The 18,445-nt window shown below is 36.7% G+C and overlaps 1 protein-coding gene across 1 annotated transcript in view; it reads left to right on the top strand.

Annotated features, from left to right (window-relative positions):
• Positions 1 to 18,445, top strand: part of coq8b (coenzyme Q8B) — a 68,473-nt gene that overhangs the window by 40,979 nt on the left and 9,049 nt on the right. Inside the window, exons 11-12 of the mRNA XM_039768124.1 lie at positions 146 to 287; positions 12,514 to 12,621. Of these exons, the coding sequence (XP_039624058.1) occupies positions 146 to 287; positions 12,514 to 12,621 (250 nt within the window). The remainder of the gene's footprint in view (positions 1 to 145; positions 288 to 12,513; positions 12,622 to 18,445) is intronic.

Raw genomic sequence — 18,445 nt, 5'->3', positions numbered from 1 at the left:
AATGCAATAGTATAATAAGTTAACACTTGTTTTGATGTTGTTTTAAAGTAGTAAATAACTTCTTTACAAAATTCCATTTACAGTGCAACTGTGTTAGTGTGATCTAATGAAACAAAGATTTCCATTTTTTTCTTTTTATCGACAGGGAGCTTTTAAAGGATGACCCTTTCTTCTATGTACCTGAGGTTATAGATGATTTGACTACCCAGCGTATCCTGACAATGGAGCTGGTGCAAGGTGTGCCCCTTGATCTCTGTGTGAATTTGGACCAAGAGACCCGTAATGAGGTATGAATGAGTTAAGACTAATACCTAGGCAAAGCCACTACAGATATTAAGACCATGTTAATCTTAAAAGGAACAGTTTTAATCTACAGTATATCTCATTCTGTGCTCTGCATGACTTTCAAAATTTTCTTCCAGGTAAGGAAAAATAAGTATTATTAATAAATAATATCCAGGAGAAGACAATTTTTGATATTTCAGTTTTTATTTTGTTTTTTTTTTTAAACATTTAAGTTTCATTAAGATGCTGTGGTTTTCTGTGATGACAGTAGTTTCTATTACTTGCCTTAATTTTAAACTTTTATTCATTCATCAAACGAGGTAAAGATGATAAATAGCCTGCCTCTTCCCCATTCAATATTTCTTTGACCATAGTTCTTCTTAAAGGTTAAATATATGCATCAATATTTCTGCCGCTATTCCAATCTGCCTACGCAAACTGATGTCTGGAATGGCCAGATGGTCTCTAAATTGTGATGTGTTTTATTTACGAAGAAATGTTCAAAAGTCTGCCTCCTTACTGTTCTGAAGCCTGGCTTCTGTACATTCACCTTTATATTGCACTCTGTCTTTTACTATCCACTCCTCTCTATCTGTATGTCTTTTAGCCCCAGAATTTAGATACAGGCTGCTAAATCAAGCCAAAAATTCAAGTTTGCTATCTGGAGCTTTAAAACATGCTGGTTTATCATATAAAGTACATATAATCGTTCCCTGGTGTTGAAACATTTAATTTTATTGTAAATTTTAATGAAGTGTTATTTTAAACCAGCTTAATTCAGCACAAAATTAAATTCCCTGCAACCCTGAATTTGATAAATAAATAGATATTTGGATTGGATGGAGAAATTCCTTTTTGTGATTTGTTGTTAGGTGTATTTTATGAAGTAAAATACACCATTTTACCAAATGTATGTGAACACTCTTCCAAATTATCAAATTCAGGTATTTCATTGTTAACAGGTGCATAAAATTACGCACAACGTCATACAGTATCCAGTGACAAACATTGGCAGTAGAATAGGTCTTACTGAAAAGTTCAGTGACGAAAGGTGGCACTGTCACAGGAACACCATTGCAAAAAGTTAGTATGTGAAAGTTTATGCTCTTGAAGATCTGGCACAGTCAACTGTATATACTGTTATTGTGAAATTTAAGTGTCAAGACTCAACAACAGCTCAGCCGTGTAATGGAAGACCATGCAGACTCAGAGTGGGACAGCTAAGCGATGAAATAGGCAGAGCATTAAAATCTTAGTTCCAAACTGTCTCTTCAGGACAAGAAAACTGTTTGTCAGGAGCTTCATATAGGGGGTTTCCATAGCCAAGCATCTGCACATAAGCCTAAGATCACAATGTGCAATGCCAAGCATCTGCTGAAGTGTGATGTAAAACAAGCTCCCATTGGACTCTATGTCAGTAGGAACAAGTTCCCTGGGATGATAAATCACACTTGGCAATCTGATGGACCAATTTTAGTTTGGTGGATGCCAGGAGAATTCTACCTTCTATACTACACAGTGCCTACTGTAAAGTTTGGAGGAGGAAGGATAATGGTCTGGGCTGCTTTTCCTGGGTTTGGACCTGGCCTCTTGGTTCCAGTGAAAGGTACTATTGACGCTATGGTATACAAAGATATTTTAGAGAATTGTGAGCTTCCAACATTTTTAACTTTGAGGAAGGCCCTCCTTAGTTTCAACAAGACTGTGCTCCTGTCCACAAAGACGTGGAGGAACTCGGAGTGTCCTATATGACTTAGAACACCGATTGTGAGTCATGTTTTCTTGTCCAGCTTCAACACCAAACCTCACAATTGTTTTTTTTTAGGCTGAGTTGGCACTAATTCTCACAGACGTGGTCCATAATCTTGTAGAAAGTTTTTCCAGATGAGCGGAGACTGTAATATGTGCACAAGGGTTGAGGAGATGGGGGGTGGTTTGGGGCAAGCCTTTGTTAATGGTTTTGGAATTGAAAGTTCATATAGGTGTGATGGTTTGATGTCCACAGTCTTTTGGTCTTATACAGTACCTAACTGTTTCTTCGGTACAAAAAATGCTTTTAGCTCTGTACTCCATAGTTATTGAAATTTCTCAAGTCAGAACTTATGCTGATATAGAATAAAATTTTGTTCTTGGTAATTTTTAATACAGCTTTCTATAATGAGTGTACAACATAGTTTTTAAATGTTTGTCACTGTCTAGAAGGTGACAACAGTGGCCATCCTTAGGAATGTCTTTTGCGAAAAACAGGATTTTGATTTACTTGAATAAATAAAATGAAGCAGGGTTCTTTCTCTTTGAAAGAGTGAGATTTTCAAGAGAGATCATTGTGGTAATATGCCTCACTGGCATTACCAGTAATTAAACAAAATGAGTTTAGTGTCCTCTGCAGTGTTAATAGAGAGGCATTTGTTGGGAAATAAAGGACAAAAAAAGTATAAAGAAAGGAAACTTGCCTTTTTCTTTTTTTATAAAGTGCAGAGAGACGTCTTCACTGACCATGCACGAGTGCCGGCTGCTTGAAATTTACTAGTAATTGTGTGGGACAGGAGACGCCACCTTTCGCAGACGTGTTCACGTCATCGCGTGCCCACGGATGGATGACGTAGAACAGTTTAATTGGTCGGCGCAGGGACGCAGAATACAAAAGAGAATTACAGCATCTAGAGGGGGTCTTTTGGCTAGATCTTGCTAACAGAAAGGTACTTGGTAGAACTCCGCTTTGACTTTACCAAGCACTACGGCTTGTGCCTTGATTATTGTAAATAATTTTTTTTATATACTGTATATGTTTTGATAAATCTCTCTGAATGAACTTTAGTGGAGGTATTTATTGGGTTGGGGTTATTGGTGCACTGTTTATTTTTGTATACAGGTATACTTTTTTTTTTTTTCTGTATTTTGAATATTTTTGTTTTTGGTGAATCCTGTACTATACACTGTTTGAAGGAGCAGCTTCCTGACTTGGAGCACTATGGAGGAAGACAGCTTCATAGTGGTTTGTGTATATATGGGTTTCACTAGTTTGTGTGCATTATTCTTTTTCATTTGGGACTTTCAGTAAGCACTATAAATACTGTATATAGTCACTATTTTTGTGCTCCATTTAATTACTGTTTTTGTGTGTCCTTTGCGGTATTGGCCTGTGTATTGATATATAATTTCCGCAGGACATTATTTTTGTTTTTCTTTAAGTGCACCCGTAAATAAAACCTTTTATTTTTCAAGAAACCCAACCCTTTTTTGTGTCCGTGTCTCCGTGTCTTACACCATCATCCTGGTCACGCTCGGTCCCACATACTAGACACCTAGAGTGTAGGCTGGTGACCCCAATTCCCACTACATGGAGTGTCGCAATCATTCTTTCATCTTTAAAAATGAACAATGCCATACATACTATGTGTACTTCAGAGCAGGTGACCTAACTAAAGCTAACTACATTCAGGCCTGGCCTGTACTTGAATGGGAGACCATCTAGGTAAAACTTGGGTTGGTCAGCAGGGGGTACTTACCCTGTGGTCTTTGTGTTGATCCCAATGACCCAGTGTAGTGACTGTTACACTGTACTGCAAAAATGGCGCCTTCCTTGAGATTAGATGTAAAACCGAGGTCATAAGATTCTTGGGCTTCTTTCGTGGATGGTAGGGTGTTTTCTGGTGTCCTAGCTAAACTACCCATCAAGGCCTAGTCAGTCTGGCCTCCTAATCACACCCTATGTCTAATTGGCTAACTATTTCTCTCACACCTTCACCACATAATAACTAATGTGTGGCAAGTGTACTGACACAAAATGGCTGCCATTGCAGCATTCAGGTGAATGCTGCGCATTGATGGTGCTTGAAGTGGCTTCTCCCTCGCTATATAAAGTGCTTTGAGTGTCTGAAAAAGTGCTCTATAAATGTAACGCCCTTGTTACCTTTTTCAATGTAATAGTCACTGTATCTGCAATTTTCCAAAATTACCGAAGTTCAGCAGCTCTAACTTAAAAAAATGGGATTCAACAAAAGCCTGATGCGCCGAAATGATTCCACAGACAAAATATCTTCGTTTTTAAAAGTTTTAGTTAAAATTTATAGTAAAACAGTTCTCACACAAAAAAGAAAAAATGAAATAGAAAAAGAAAAGAAAAATTCTTAAGAAAAGTTCTGTTCAAAGCTTACATCTTGTTACATTTCAAATTATTACAAATCACTTCTAACGTTTCTGAACCATTTCTAGAGGACAGTCAGAAAACTGTATGCCTGTCCCATTTCTGAGCTGAAAATGGGTCTTTTAAATCCCTGTGTACTGGGACCTGTTCTAAACAACAACTGACTCAATTATCACACTCTATCTCAGTTATAGCAAGAAAGTTCTATCTCATGCTAACTTATAGGGGGAAAAGACTATACCATTGTCTATGACTATGAAAGAAATTACATTTAGTTCAAATTAAGCAAACATTAATATGAGTTTAACTCAAAACGTGAACTTTCTAAGATTGGCTCTTACAGTCACCTATTTTTGTTAACATGCTTGTGACCCTTCAAACTAAGGTTTATTATCATTAACAAAACCTTTAACTAAAAACACTAGAAAAGCATTTCTTTATTCAAAATGAAAATGAGACTACAAGCAAAGTACAAAATGATAGCTTAATTGAAGTTAAAACCATTTACTCAAAACCTAACTGAAATAAAATTAATATAGGTGGAAATTAAAACCTGTTTGTTTTGTTTTTAAACAAACCAGTTGCTGTTGGCCTACTGTTGATCAGTATTCACTTTACTCTGAGGTGTGTACATATGTGCGAGTGCAAACATATTTTTAAGTTTCATCACACATTTTACAGAAGTACACAAAAAAGCAAGTTGGGAAGTCCTCTGCTGAAAGTTTTCAAATGAGTAATAGCACAGCAGCCCTCCTGACAGTAGTTATTTATTAAAACTTGCAGCACAGAAAACATAAAATGTACATTAAAATTACCCAATTAGTTTGTGTTATGGCTATCTATTGCAAGCATTTTTTGTTCAGTTTGGCAGTGATTCCCTTTAAAGGATAACTTTTTAGTTTGCTAAGCAAGGCATAATAAAGCTGAATAGCTTCATATTCCAATAAATTAATCCAGATTTGAAGAAGAAATACCTACCATCTGATCTGAACTCCGACAGACAATATATAGCAAGAAAAGCAGATTTCCATAAAATCTACGAACACAATTGCAGTGCCTGTGTATGTGTTAAATAACATGAGCTGTGGAGCTTGATGGTTAATGATATGGGGACCAACTCAGTTTGACAACACAACTTTTTCTTTTTTAACAGCTGACATTTTGTGTCTGGTTTTATTATGTGCCTTGCACCTAATGCTGTAAGGTTAGGCAAATGTGTTGATGAATGAATGGATGAGCGGAAGGCTTCTTTGTTAAATTAAATGCATAGGCCATAATTTAACAATTAAATAATTGTCAGATATTACTCGGCTCCATTTATATTAATCAATTTTAACCACTTTTTTCTGTTTTTTTTTTTAAATGTCTTTATGTATTCTCATTGTATGATTAGCAATTAATTGTAAAGTGTGCATTTCGTATATACCTGTGAACTTATTACAGCACTGTATTCCTGCAATCAGTGAAGAGCTTTACAGTATATAAAAGTAATTTGAACTGAATTAAGTGTATGGTTAGTAGTCATTACTACTTTGGTTTTATTCTCTGATTCAAATACAAAGTTGTGATTTGTAGCTATTTTAAATCAAGTATGAATAATTGAGGATAATGTTTATTTTTTATTTTGCTGTTAAAAAGGCTCCAAAGTTAAGTTGCTTGTGCAGATTTTTTTTTTTTTTTTACATTTTGTAATAAAGCTTATAATTTGCATATACAGTGTTAAAATAGTATATTTTCTTTATGGTGTAATTCTTAATAGGATACATGAAGATTTTCAGTTTAGAAAGTTTGAATTCCAAGTTACTTTAATGAATTAAAGGAAGTCCTGTGATATTCAGATTCTGCAGTACATTATTGTTGTGTGCAGGTGCCATTGACCATACCTTCTTGGCCTTAAAGTGTCTTCTACATTGGTATCGCATTTTGAGTGAATGAGGTTTCACAGTATTAATGATAAACAGGTAGATTTAATAATGACAGGAACACAGAGCAAAGCATACAGAGAAGAGTCTAAACTTTTACATTCCCTCCTGTTTTTTTAAAGTACTTTTTACTTTATGCCCTCGCCCACCATAACCTGCTGTCTTACGGGAGATGAGCAAAAGTTTTAGATTCGTCAAAAATTTAGATCTCTGGTTTTTGATGTTTTAGGGTATCCTATTCATGAAAACATTGATACCTCCGTTATGTGTGTGTGTGTGTGTCACAGTTTCTTGAGGACAGTCTAGAGCTAAAAAGGCTTGGCATAAAATACCAAAACTCAAAGCCTGAGGATTTTATGAGATGATGATGTGCTGATTAGTTTTTGAGCCAAATTGTGCAAGAGAAAGAGGCATAGAGGAACCCTCAAATACCATAATTCTGTAATTAATTATGAATTCTTCTCATCAATTGCTATCATAATGACCTATTATATGATCTGAAAGATCAGCATCACAGTGATAAGTAATTACTTAAATGTTAGAGAATAGTTTAGGTAACTTGGGTCCTAGAGCACAAAGCCTACTGACCCTCACGTCCAAGTTTTTACCTTAATCTTTTTTTGTTTTTCTTTTGTCTAGCAATTCCATTCTTTATACAAAATATATGTTTTCAGTTGAATCATGTGCTCTGGTGTCTGGCAGCACTCAGAGATGTGTAAAATTATGAAACAAAAAAATAACAAATACAATGGAACCTTGGGTCACGACCGTAATCCATTTCAAAACTCTGGTCGCAACCCGATTTGGTCGTGACCCGAAGTAATTCCCCCCCATAGGATTGTATGTAAATACAATTAATCCGTTCCGGACTGTACGAGCTGAATGTAAATATATATTTTTTTGAAGATTTTTAAGCACAAAAATAGTTCATTATTCCATAGAATGCTCAGTGTAATAGTAAACTAAATGTAAAAACATTGAATAACACTGAGAAAACCTTGAACAGAGAAAATTAGCCTTGCAGTCTCTTTAAAAACAAGGCAGGTGCATTCTTTAACTTCTCTCGCTCTCTCTCGCTCTGCACAGGGAGAGAGTGAACACGTTCAGAATTAATCGGCGCGTATGAACCGGGAGGGAAACTCTCAGAATTATTTAAAAAAAAAAAAAAAAAAGAAACTTTATTATAAAACTTACAGCAGTTGCTTTAAAGCCACCTTCAAAATATTTTCCTTGAAATGCAATACATTTGTCCCAGTGCTTTTTATATTCCTGGATCCTGGAAACATTTCCTGCACTCATCTTTTGCTACCATGTCTAGATCCTTTTTTTTTTTTTTTTTTTCCCCCCTGTATTTCTTCAACTGTAACAAATCTTCTTCCCTTCAGTCTCCATTTTAATTTCACAAAGAAGTAGTAGTAAAAGGGAGTTGGATCTGGCAAATATGGCTAAGTGGTGTGAAGCAACAACCACATTGTTTTTGTTCAAAAACACTTTAAATGATAATGTGGTGTATTCTGCACCCACTTTCTATTGGCTTTTTTTTTTTTTTCGGGTTTTCATGTAGATGCCTCAGCAGTTAAATGCAAAGTCACTGTTTAAATCTGTCCACAGTGAACAGACTTTTTATGAACAAGCTCATGAATTTCAAAAAATGCATTCTTCATTGTTTGTTGAAAATCTGCCATGGTGTCTGGGAGAAAAGCAATTACCTAAGTCACATGCATGATTATAGAATAATGGCAGAAATACGCACTTGATCAGCCTAGCTTTATGCCACTTGGCAAAATGATTGACCAGACTATAGGTATGTGAGGCCTAGCAACATACTCCAGAAATTTTATCCCTCTGCCAGTCATATTCTGGGCTGATGTCACCCTTTGTAGAGTTTTGTGGTTATGAGATGAACATATGCTGAACCAGTATTTTATGAACGCAGTAAAGATGGAGTTCACCATGGACCAGTAAAAGTAGATAAACATAAACTGAGATGTTGTGACTTTCCATAGATATCTCAGATAGCCGAGATGATTTGATTAGTGTTTTAGAAACATTTCAAAATGTTTTGACAAAGGCAACAACATTTCTTTCTATAGCACATTTTCATATAAATGATGTAGAACAAAGTGCTTTACATGATGAAGAAAGAGAAAAAAGACAAACTAAATAAGAAAAGAAAATTGGGGAACACTAACAGAGAATAAAAGTAAGATCCGATGGCCAGGGAGGACAGAAAAAAAACAAACAAAAAAAAACTTCCAGATGGCTGGAGAAAAAAAACATCTGCAGGGGTTCCGAGGCAACGAGACCACCCAGCCCACTCTACGCATTCTACCTAACATAAATGACCTCAGTCAGTCCTTATGGTATTCAGGGTTCGCGTGGAAGAACTTGATGATGACAGTAATGTGGACCTTAATGGCCTTTAATCCAACAATTTCGGGACATCACGGTACTTTGATCAGGTGGTGGTGGCGGCGCAGATCACCACCTCAGAAAACCGGAAAAAGAATAGAAAAGAAAGTAGGGGTTAGTACGGATTTCAGAGCCACCATGAATGATAATGATAATTGAATATACAGAGCATCAGGATTAAACTAAAATGAAGCTATGAGAAAGCCATGTTAAAGTAATATGTTTTTAGCAGTTTTATAAAGTGCTCCACTGCATTAGCCTGGTGAATTTCTATTGGCAGGCTATTCCAGATTTTAGGTGCATAACAGCAGAAGGCTGCCTCATTACTTCTTTTAAGTTTAGCTCTTGGAATTATAAGCAGACACCCATTTGAAGACCTAAAACTACGATTTGAAGTGTTTGGTGTTAGACATTCTGAGATATAGGATGGAGCGAGATTATTTAAGGCTTTGTAAACCATAAGCAGAATTTTAAAGTCAATTCTGAATGACACAGGTAACCAATGTAGTGACATTAGAACTGGAGAGATGTGCTCTGGTTTTCCTTTCCTAGTTAAGATTCCAGCAGCTGCATTCTGCACTCATTGCAATTGATTGATGTCTTTTTTGGGTGGTCCTGAGAAGAGTGCATTACAGTAATCTAGCTGACTGAAAACAAAAGTGTGAACTAACTTCTCAGCATCTTGTCTTGGTAATCTGATTAATATGCGATTTAAAATTCAGTTCAGGGTCAATGATTACCCCTAAATTCTTTACCTCTGTCTTGACTTTTAATCCTAATGCATCAAGTTTATTTCTAATAACCTCCTTATATCCATTTTTGCCAATCACTAAAATTTTAGTTTTCTCCTTATTTAGTTTGAGAAAATTACTACTCATTGTGTCAGTGAATCAAGAGAGTCAGGGTCATCAGGCACTATTGATGAAGGCAGATTTGCTAGAGTACAACAGCGTAGCCAGGGTAATAGAATAGTCTGCCTCTAATTTCATCTTAACTTGCATTGAACCAAGTTGAAAGAACATCTTGGGCCCAGAATGGGGTGGTGGCAGTTAAATCACTGGTGGTGTTTGCTTCGACAGGTTTACTGTAAAGGATAGACACAAATCGGTTGTTATTTTGTAGGAAGAAGGAGAGAAGCAAACAATAAATGCATACAGCTGAAGTAATGCTTTTGACATAAAAGCATTACAGAAAGCTCTGGGTGGACCAATAGCTCAATCCCAGTGGTCACTAGGCTCCGTTCTGTTTATATCAAGTGAAGGTGCTGTATCCTTCACTTGATGCACCATAATCTTGACTACATCTGATCTTCTATTTATTGACTCCTTTGCTTAAAGCGTAGTGTTCCCCGGGTGTCGTATTGTCACTCTGTATTGGATCGTGGAGACTTCATCCATGAATAAAGTAGATATTAAATCCAGCTGGATGACTCGATTTTGCCATTTGCTAGATTTAATGAATTTCTGTTGGCTCATTACAGAAAGATTTGTAGGAATGCCAGGACTGAGCTCTATGAGACATGCTCAACTTTAATAAAAAAAATCATGCCAACTTCCTTTCTTTTGTGAAGGTTCTTACAGACTTCCTTTATGAAAAATGACACCAGAGCACCTGGCTATATTCTCCAAATTGATTGCATATTCTACCGTTTCAGAAATGGGGAATACAGTAAAAAAAGTTACTTCTTTTTATTACTTTATCCTTGCAGGGTTGTACATTATTTGACTCTGGTAAAGAAGTTAGTCACTGGAGGGTGAGACTGGCTGTGTAGCAGAGACAATGACCACTTTGAGGGCAAGTTTCTTTATGGCGAAATTCAGTAAGAGAACTGGTAATTTCTAGATGGATGGAAATTTATTTGTTCTTGTGACCGTCCACGTTGCTCCAAGCTGCCTGTTCCTCCCGGCAGCATCTTGATCCTGGATCATTGGCCGAGATGAGCCGGGCAAATGAGAACACATTCAGCCAAGGTAGTGAGGCAAAGTGGCTGTGCTTTAAGTTAAAACAATTAAAACAACGCTGCGCATCAAATGATAAATCCAATAAATAAATAATCCATAAAAAAAAGTGGAAATTAAGAGTCTATAAATAAATATTCCTTTAAAACGAGGATAAAACCCAGTCAGGAAGCTGTCCGTTATAATTTCCAGGCACTAGTGCATTTCTTTAAAACGGACATCTCTCCGGCTTACTCTATTTGGGTCTCACAGCACGGAGAGATTTCAAACAACAGGCGGCAACAACCTTCTGATCCACTTGTGTCCCCTGCTGCCCATCCCATGGAGCTCCATGTGGTGTCTCCAAGCCTTACTCCGTTCAATTCCCACTGTCATTCCCCAGCCTTGTGGGTGAGTTCCTCCAGAGTATGTAGGTTGTTTCTGTTCCCAGGCTGCTCAGCAGGAACAAACTTCAGCCTCCTCTTCAGCGTCAGCTACACACTCCATTCCCATCTGTCTGCTCTCTCCTGTCATACCGGCTCTTGTTCGCTCCTGTCCTTCTGTCTGAGAAAAGAGTAATGGTTAAAGGAAAGAACTGTTTGTTCTTTTTTTTCCCCCCTCTCTCATTCTCTGTCCTGTACAAGCTCCTTAATTCTGCCTGTTCAATTGGGTGCAGGTGCAACACATTGCTCCACCCCTGCCACAATTGATATGCCCAGTGAGTGAAACTCACTCACACACCCCGCAATCGATTCTGAGCCTGTGCATGTGTGTATGTACTGTATATATCTATCTCAACACACACCAGAGAGATTGAAAAGAAAAAAAACTACTTAAAAAGAAAAAACTTCTGATTTGTTAGTGTAAATCACAGTGAAGCATCATGCAGGCGTATTGCTGTTGGTTTAAAGGAGCCCTAGTTGTATTTCTTGACACACTTCTGAATAATTTGTTGGCTGAAAGTCCTCAGTTTTAGAGAGAGGATGTACAGCATTGTTCCTAAAGGCACTCGGTTTTGTTTTAGTTCTGGATTAGTTGAGTCCAGTAATTATGCCTAGTCCATTCCAGACATCTACAGTATCATGTTACTCTTGAGTGAGTGTATTTTCTATTTTAGCTTTTCCTTCACTCGGCATAGTAGTAATGTGTGCTGCATAGTGTTATGGCTATTAAGGCCTATATTTACCATTAGTTAGAGACATTGAGATAAAACTAGGTAAGTTAAATTTCTAATACTCGGCGGATGTGACCGGCTTAGGATATTTGGCATAGAAACACTATTTTTCTTAATATCAAGATTTGTAAAGTGATTATTTTCTTTCATTCAAGTTGATGTTTACTTTTTGACATATTTACAGAGAACAGTATAATTCTTACTTGCAAGTTTGATCAACATGCAACACATTGTCAATTTTCTAGCACCATGAAGCAGCAGCTGTCATATTTACTTTTCTTGTTTAATATTGAAGCCAGCATTCTTTATTTGTGGTTCTACTAGTATGGAATTTGTTGTGTTTCTATCATTTTATTGTCAGACTTATTTCTACTTGAAGGGAAACAGTTGCATAATAAGTGAAGCACAATCATGCTTTTTATTATTACACTCTGTGTTCTTTGGAACAGTGTGTAAAATGAAGAACAGACTGATGTATGACTAAGCTGAACAGGTTGCATACTGAATCATGATTTATAACATAAAATGCTCAAGCCCACTTAATCTAGTTCATTTTTTGTATATATTTTCTTTATTGCAAGATGTCATAATGTTGCCCTGTCAACAACAATAATTTGTTTTGATTTTTATTTTTAGATATGCTTCAATATTCTTCAGCTGTGCCTTCGGGAATTGTTTGAATTTCGCTTCATGCAGACTGACCCTAATTGGTCCAACTTCTTTTATGACTCGGAGCATCATAAGGTTGGTTTATGGACCACATGAAAATGCAAATGTTGCGGAATTAAAGTATTAGGAGATCAATAACTGGAATTTATGTTTAAAATCTTTTAATATTGGAAACTTTAATAGAATACATTTAAACAATTTCTCAAACTCCAAGTTGTTGTCAGGTTCATCTTGCTGTTTGCTTTAATCATTCTTGATGTGTCTAGAACTTACAGTAACTGGAGTCCACCTGTGGCAAACTGGATTGATTAGATATAATTTCTATAGGTACACATGCACCTGTATATATAAGGCTTCACAATTCACACTACATGTCAGGACAAAAACCAGGCAGTGAAGGAAATCTGTGTAGACATCTGTGATAATGGTGTGGTTAGACATAGATCCAGACAAAGGTAAAAGTTCACTTCTAAAGCTTTGAGTGTTTTCAGGAGCACATTGTCCTCAGCAATAGTGAAATGAAACCGGAAGTCTTAAAGTTGGTCATCTGGCCTAACTGAGTAACTGGATAAAAGGGGCATTTATCAGAGATGTACCATACCATACCATTTTTATTTGTTGAGTGCTTAAAAACACAGCATTACAACTGACCGAAGCGCTGTACAGTTAAAAAGAAGCAAGACTAAAAACAGGCCAGAGGACCCAATAAAATAGGGAAATAGGAAGAAACAAGTGGAAATGAGACAGGTTAAGAAGTAAAAGCCAATGTGAAGAAGTGTGTTTTTAGGCGTGATTTAAATGAGGCGACTGAGGTGGCTTTTCTAACCACTAAAGGTAGGGAGTTCCAGAGCCTGGGTGCACAGACGGAAAAAGCCCTTTCACCACGAGCTTTAAAACGTGCCTTGGGAACAGTTAAGAGCAACTGATCTGCGGATCTAAGAACACGAAGAGGATTGTGAGGATGGAGCAAGACACTCAAATATGCGGGGGCTAGATGTGATGAAGAATGCAGTGGTCACTCTAACAGAGCTTCAGAAGTTCTCTACTGAGATGGAAACCTGCTGGAACTCAGCAGGGCTCCCATCAGTCAGGCGGTAATGGTAAAATGGTTCCTACTTAAAATTTACCAAATGGCATTTAAGAGATTGTGAGGGCATGAGAAAAAATGTTATGGTTGGAGAGACAAAAACTGAATCTTTGAGCACCATGTTTGGGGAAGAGCAGGCAATATTCATCACCTGCCTAATATCTTTATGGTGAAAAATGTTGGTTGCAGCAGCATCATGCTATGGATTGTTTCTGGTCAGAATTGAGGGAAGGATGAGTGCAGCCAAATACAGAGAGTTCATTAAAGTAAACCCCCAGAATGCATATGACTTCAGATTAGGGTGACCGCTTCACCATTCAGTATAACTATGACCTGAAATATACAGCCAAGGCAATACTGGAGTGGCTTCGTGGAAAGTCTCTGAATGTCCTTTGAGTGGCCCCTCTAAATCACAGACCTAAACCTAATAGAACATTTGAGGAGAGACCTAAAGATGGCAGATTACAGACACTTCCTATCCAATTTCATGGAGCTTCAGAGGATCTGCTAGGAAGAATGAAATATAATTCAGGTGTGCAGAACTTCTAATGACTTAAAAAAGAAGACTTGGGGCTTCTACAAAGTAATGAATTAAGAATCTGAATATTTATATGAAGGAGAGCTTTCCATTTTTGATTTTAATAAATTAGAAAACATTTTCTAAAATATGTATTTACTTCGTCATTATGGGTTGTTGAGTGGAAAAATTGACACATTTATCCATTTAAAGTTAAATTTCAAAAGCAATAGTATGCAGAAATGTAAGGAGTCTCAATACATTCTAAATCCACTATATAATCAATGCTCTGTTCACTCCTCACAAGATATTTTAAAGCTACCCATTTGCACACAAACCTAATTTACAGTGGGATTTCTTCTTTTTTTCACACTGACTGAAGCCTGTGGAGCCTACTGTTATTTGTTGAACTCCATAAATTCCAAAAGAGGAAAAAAGAACTTAGCTAATGTTACTTTTGCAAAGAAACGCTCCCATTGAGTTTTGTTGAAGGAAATAGCTTCCATGAAATGAATCAGTTTCTTATTGCAGAGCAGCAAATACCATTGAGGAAACTAGTAATTACCAAGCCAAGGAAAAGAAAGAGGAGGCGGTAATATGTAGATGGCTAAATTGACTGGAAAGTTTTACCAGTCAGTCTTGAAATGTAAGCAACTTTCCCAGACCTATTTTAATATAGGGTACAATTTCATAACTGAAAATGGAAGTTTTAGGAAATATTTTTAAAAAAAAAAAAAAAAGGTGGTGACTATAAATATTGCAAGTGATGTTTCCTGCACATGCCATGTGCCTACTTAGGAAGACTAGAATAAAAATTGAACTCCACAGGCCAGACAGAGAACTGATTTTTGTTTTAGATTTTATTTTCAAATGCAAATCTAGTTTATTTAAAGGACTTCATAAGGGGTTTAGTTTTTGACTCATTTAATATGAAGCAAAATGCAGCAAGTTCCCTTCTGGGCATTTCTACCATTAATGTAGCAGCATCAGATGTACTGCAAAGATTTACCAAAATATCTGTGCACAATAACTGTGTGGAATGTTTTCTTCAAAACAATTCCTGAACTTTATTTTATTGAACATATTTGCAGTATATTCAGTGTGTATACTGTTTAACTAGTTTATCTAGGTTCTATTGCACTATTGTATAGATTCAGCGTCTACATCAAATGAGCTCTCGATGCAGTGTTTCACAGTGAATATTTCTTTGATGCACTGATGAAGGATCTACGTTATTCATATCATCTGCACAAATTTATGTTTGTAACTTTGAAAATGCCACTAATGAAAGTTGGTAATAGTGAATAGTTCATGAAGAAGAATGTGCTTTTGTGCACCAGGGAATCCGGATGTTGAGACCAGTGAGAGTTTCTGCATTACAATTATTTCTTTAAATGTTTCTGTTTTGGGATTGGTTGTATAGCTGAACATCAACGTTTATTGATGGAAAAAAGAAAATATATATGGTACCTAAAAGTCACGACTTACGTACTTAAAGGAAAGAGTTTTTAATAGATTTAATTGTGTTAAAGCACTTTTTCTTTTATGCAACCTCTTTTACAGCATGAGTGATTGTTGATTTGAGTATTAAAAGAAAAAAATAAAGTCACAAGATTAGTGACCAAAGTAGTAAAAAGCAAACAAACGTATAATAAAAGAGAGATTTTGCGTAGATTTTACAAATGTGTTCAAGTTTAATTCATGTTGGCGGTTAGCAGAGAGACAACTGATATTTTACTCTTTCTAAAATGTTTGGTTTATTTTAAATTAGATCAGATATCTAAATAGACAGACAGATAGATAGATATTCTATTAATCCCAAGGGGAAATTCACATACTCCAGCAGTAGCATACTGATAAAAAACAATATTAAATTAAAGAGTGATAAAAATGCATGTATAATGGACAATAACTTTGTATAATGTTAATGTTTACCCACCTCCGGGTGGAATTTAGGAGTCGCATAGTGAGGAGGAGGAACGATCTCGTCAGTCTGTCAGTGGAGCAGGGCGGTGACAGAAGTCTGTCGCTGAAGCTGCTCCTCTGTCTGGAGATGATACTGTTTAGTGCATACAGTGGATTCTCCATGATTGACAGGAGCCTGCTCAGCGCCCGTCGCTCTGCCACAGATGTCAAACTGTCCAGCTCCGTGCCTACAATAAAGCCTGCCTTCCTCACCAGATTGTCCAGGCGTGAGGTGTCCTCCTTTATGCTGCCTCCCCAGCACACCACTGCATAGAACAGGGCGCTCGCCACAAACGTCTGATAGAACATCTGCAGCATCTTATTGCAGTTGTTGAAAGACGCCAGACTTCTAAGGAAGTATAGTTGGCTCTGTCCTCTCTTGCACAGAGCATCAGTATTGGCAGTCCAGTCCAATTTATCATTCAGCTGCACTCCCAGGTATTTATAGGTCTGCACCCTCTGCACAAAGTCACCTCTGATGATCTTGGGGTCCATGAGGGGCTTGGTCCTTTCTGTTCTTCACGTAGGATACAGGATTTTATAAATATTAAAAGATATAATTGCAAAGCATTAAAGAAATAGTCTAAAGACAAAGTGACTAGAACTGTGTAATATCTGATTTGCACACGTCTTTCTTGGCCACTGACATGTTATTTAAATAGATAATCTTAACATTTTGAAATCGTGGGACACATATAGTGTATGCATATTATTTGTCATGAAGTGGAGTTTTCAAAAAGACAAAATGATTGTGAGGCCTACAAAAATAAGCCAAGAAGCAGGCCACAGCCTTGGCTTGCCTAAACTCAGCCAGACCTCAAATACTACCCATTGGCATCAACTGGCAAAACAACACAATGTCCATATGTCTGTCAAAAGCCTCACAAGAAGGAGGATAGCTGTCAACTTCCAATTGTGAATAAAAGGACAACAAAGTGTCTTTTATAAAACAAAGTTGTTTTTTTTATAAAAATACAGAAAAATGAGCAACAGGGAAAAGGGACAAAAGGAACTGTCTAAAAGACAATCCCATATAAAACAAGTCCCAGTTCACAGTCCAGAAGAATAATCCAGGGACCTGGTTAGTAGAATAAAATAAAAGGAAAATCCAAACAAAAAAATACTTAAAATTACTCCAAACAAATGAATGATGTCTGGCCTTACCTCTTGGGTCAACTATAGAGCAAGGTACATAATTAAACTTACAGACAGTACACAATTAGCCAATAATAAATAACATTGACAAAAATAACAATAAAAATGTGAAAGATAAAAATAAAACACACACATTAATATATTACCATAACACTTTCTGGTAAATTACATGTATAATAATATTGAACAACAGGTAAATGGTGCAAGCTGAGAATTAGGCCCTATGCTGTATTAATGGCAATGGAAAATATTGATCAGCCTTGAAGACTCTGATAGCGTATCTACAATTTATAAAAACATTTTAAAGTCCCTTCCTTTCAAATATCCCAGGATACATTTAGAAAAGAATCAGTCGCTTCCCTACCTAATATGTCAGAAAAGGAGTGGAAGGCAGCCTTGCACAGAATACACTCTAGACTCCTGTGCAAAGCATTCAGTCTTTCAACTTAAAACCTTTTATTGAGTGCATTTATCTCATTTTAAAGATTCAGCATGTGAACGTTGCAGTCAAGCTCCAGCCTCACTGGGCCACATTTTCTGGGCCTGCACCCAATTAATAATATTTTGGACAAAAATCTTTGAATGCCTATCAGACAGCCTGGGTTTCACAGTCACTCCGAACCCATTAACAGCTGTGTCTGGTGGACTCCCAGATGGGTTTAAAGTGGAGAAGGATAAACAAACTGTAGTTGCCTTTACCTCACTACTAACACACAGACTTATCTTGTTCAGCTAGAAGAATCCCACCCCACCACTTTCAAGTCAGTGGGTAACTGAGGTTCTGCATTATTTGGAATTGGGGGATCAAATTCTAATTAAGAGGATCTGTGCAAAACTTTTTTTAAAATATAACAGGATCTAATCAATAACATTTTAGAGTAGGCTTCCATTTCAGTGAAAAGAATGCTCTTCTTTTCTTGCTGGTTTAAAGATTAGTGTTGGTTGTTGGCTCTCATCTCTTTCTCTTGGGTGGGGGTTGAATTTTGCCTTGTTAAGTTTGACTTGATTATATGGAATGTTAATCTGCTTCTAATTAAAGCCAATTAAAAATAGTAATGGCAAAGCAGGAGCTGAGCAAGAATTGGTGCTGTTTGAACTAAATATTTGAGCTAGAATGATTAATCCAGAGGAATTAAGGGAATTTGTGTAATGAATATCAAATCTAATTTACCACG

Source organism: Polypterus senegalus, chromosome 11, assembly GCF_016835505.1.
Source record: "Polypterus senegalus isolate Bchr_013 chromosome 11, ASM1683550v1, whole genome shotgun sequence".
NCBI lineage: Eukaryota > Metazoa > Chordata > Cladistia > Polypteriformes > Polypteridae > Polypterus > Polypterus senegalus.
This window is presented reverse-complemented; position numbering and strand designations above follow the sequence as displayed.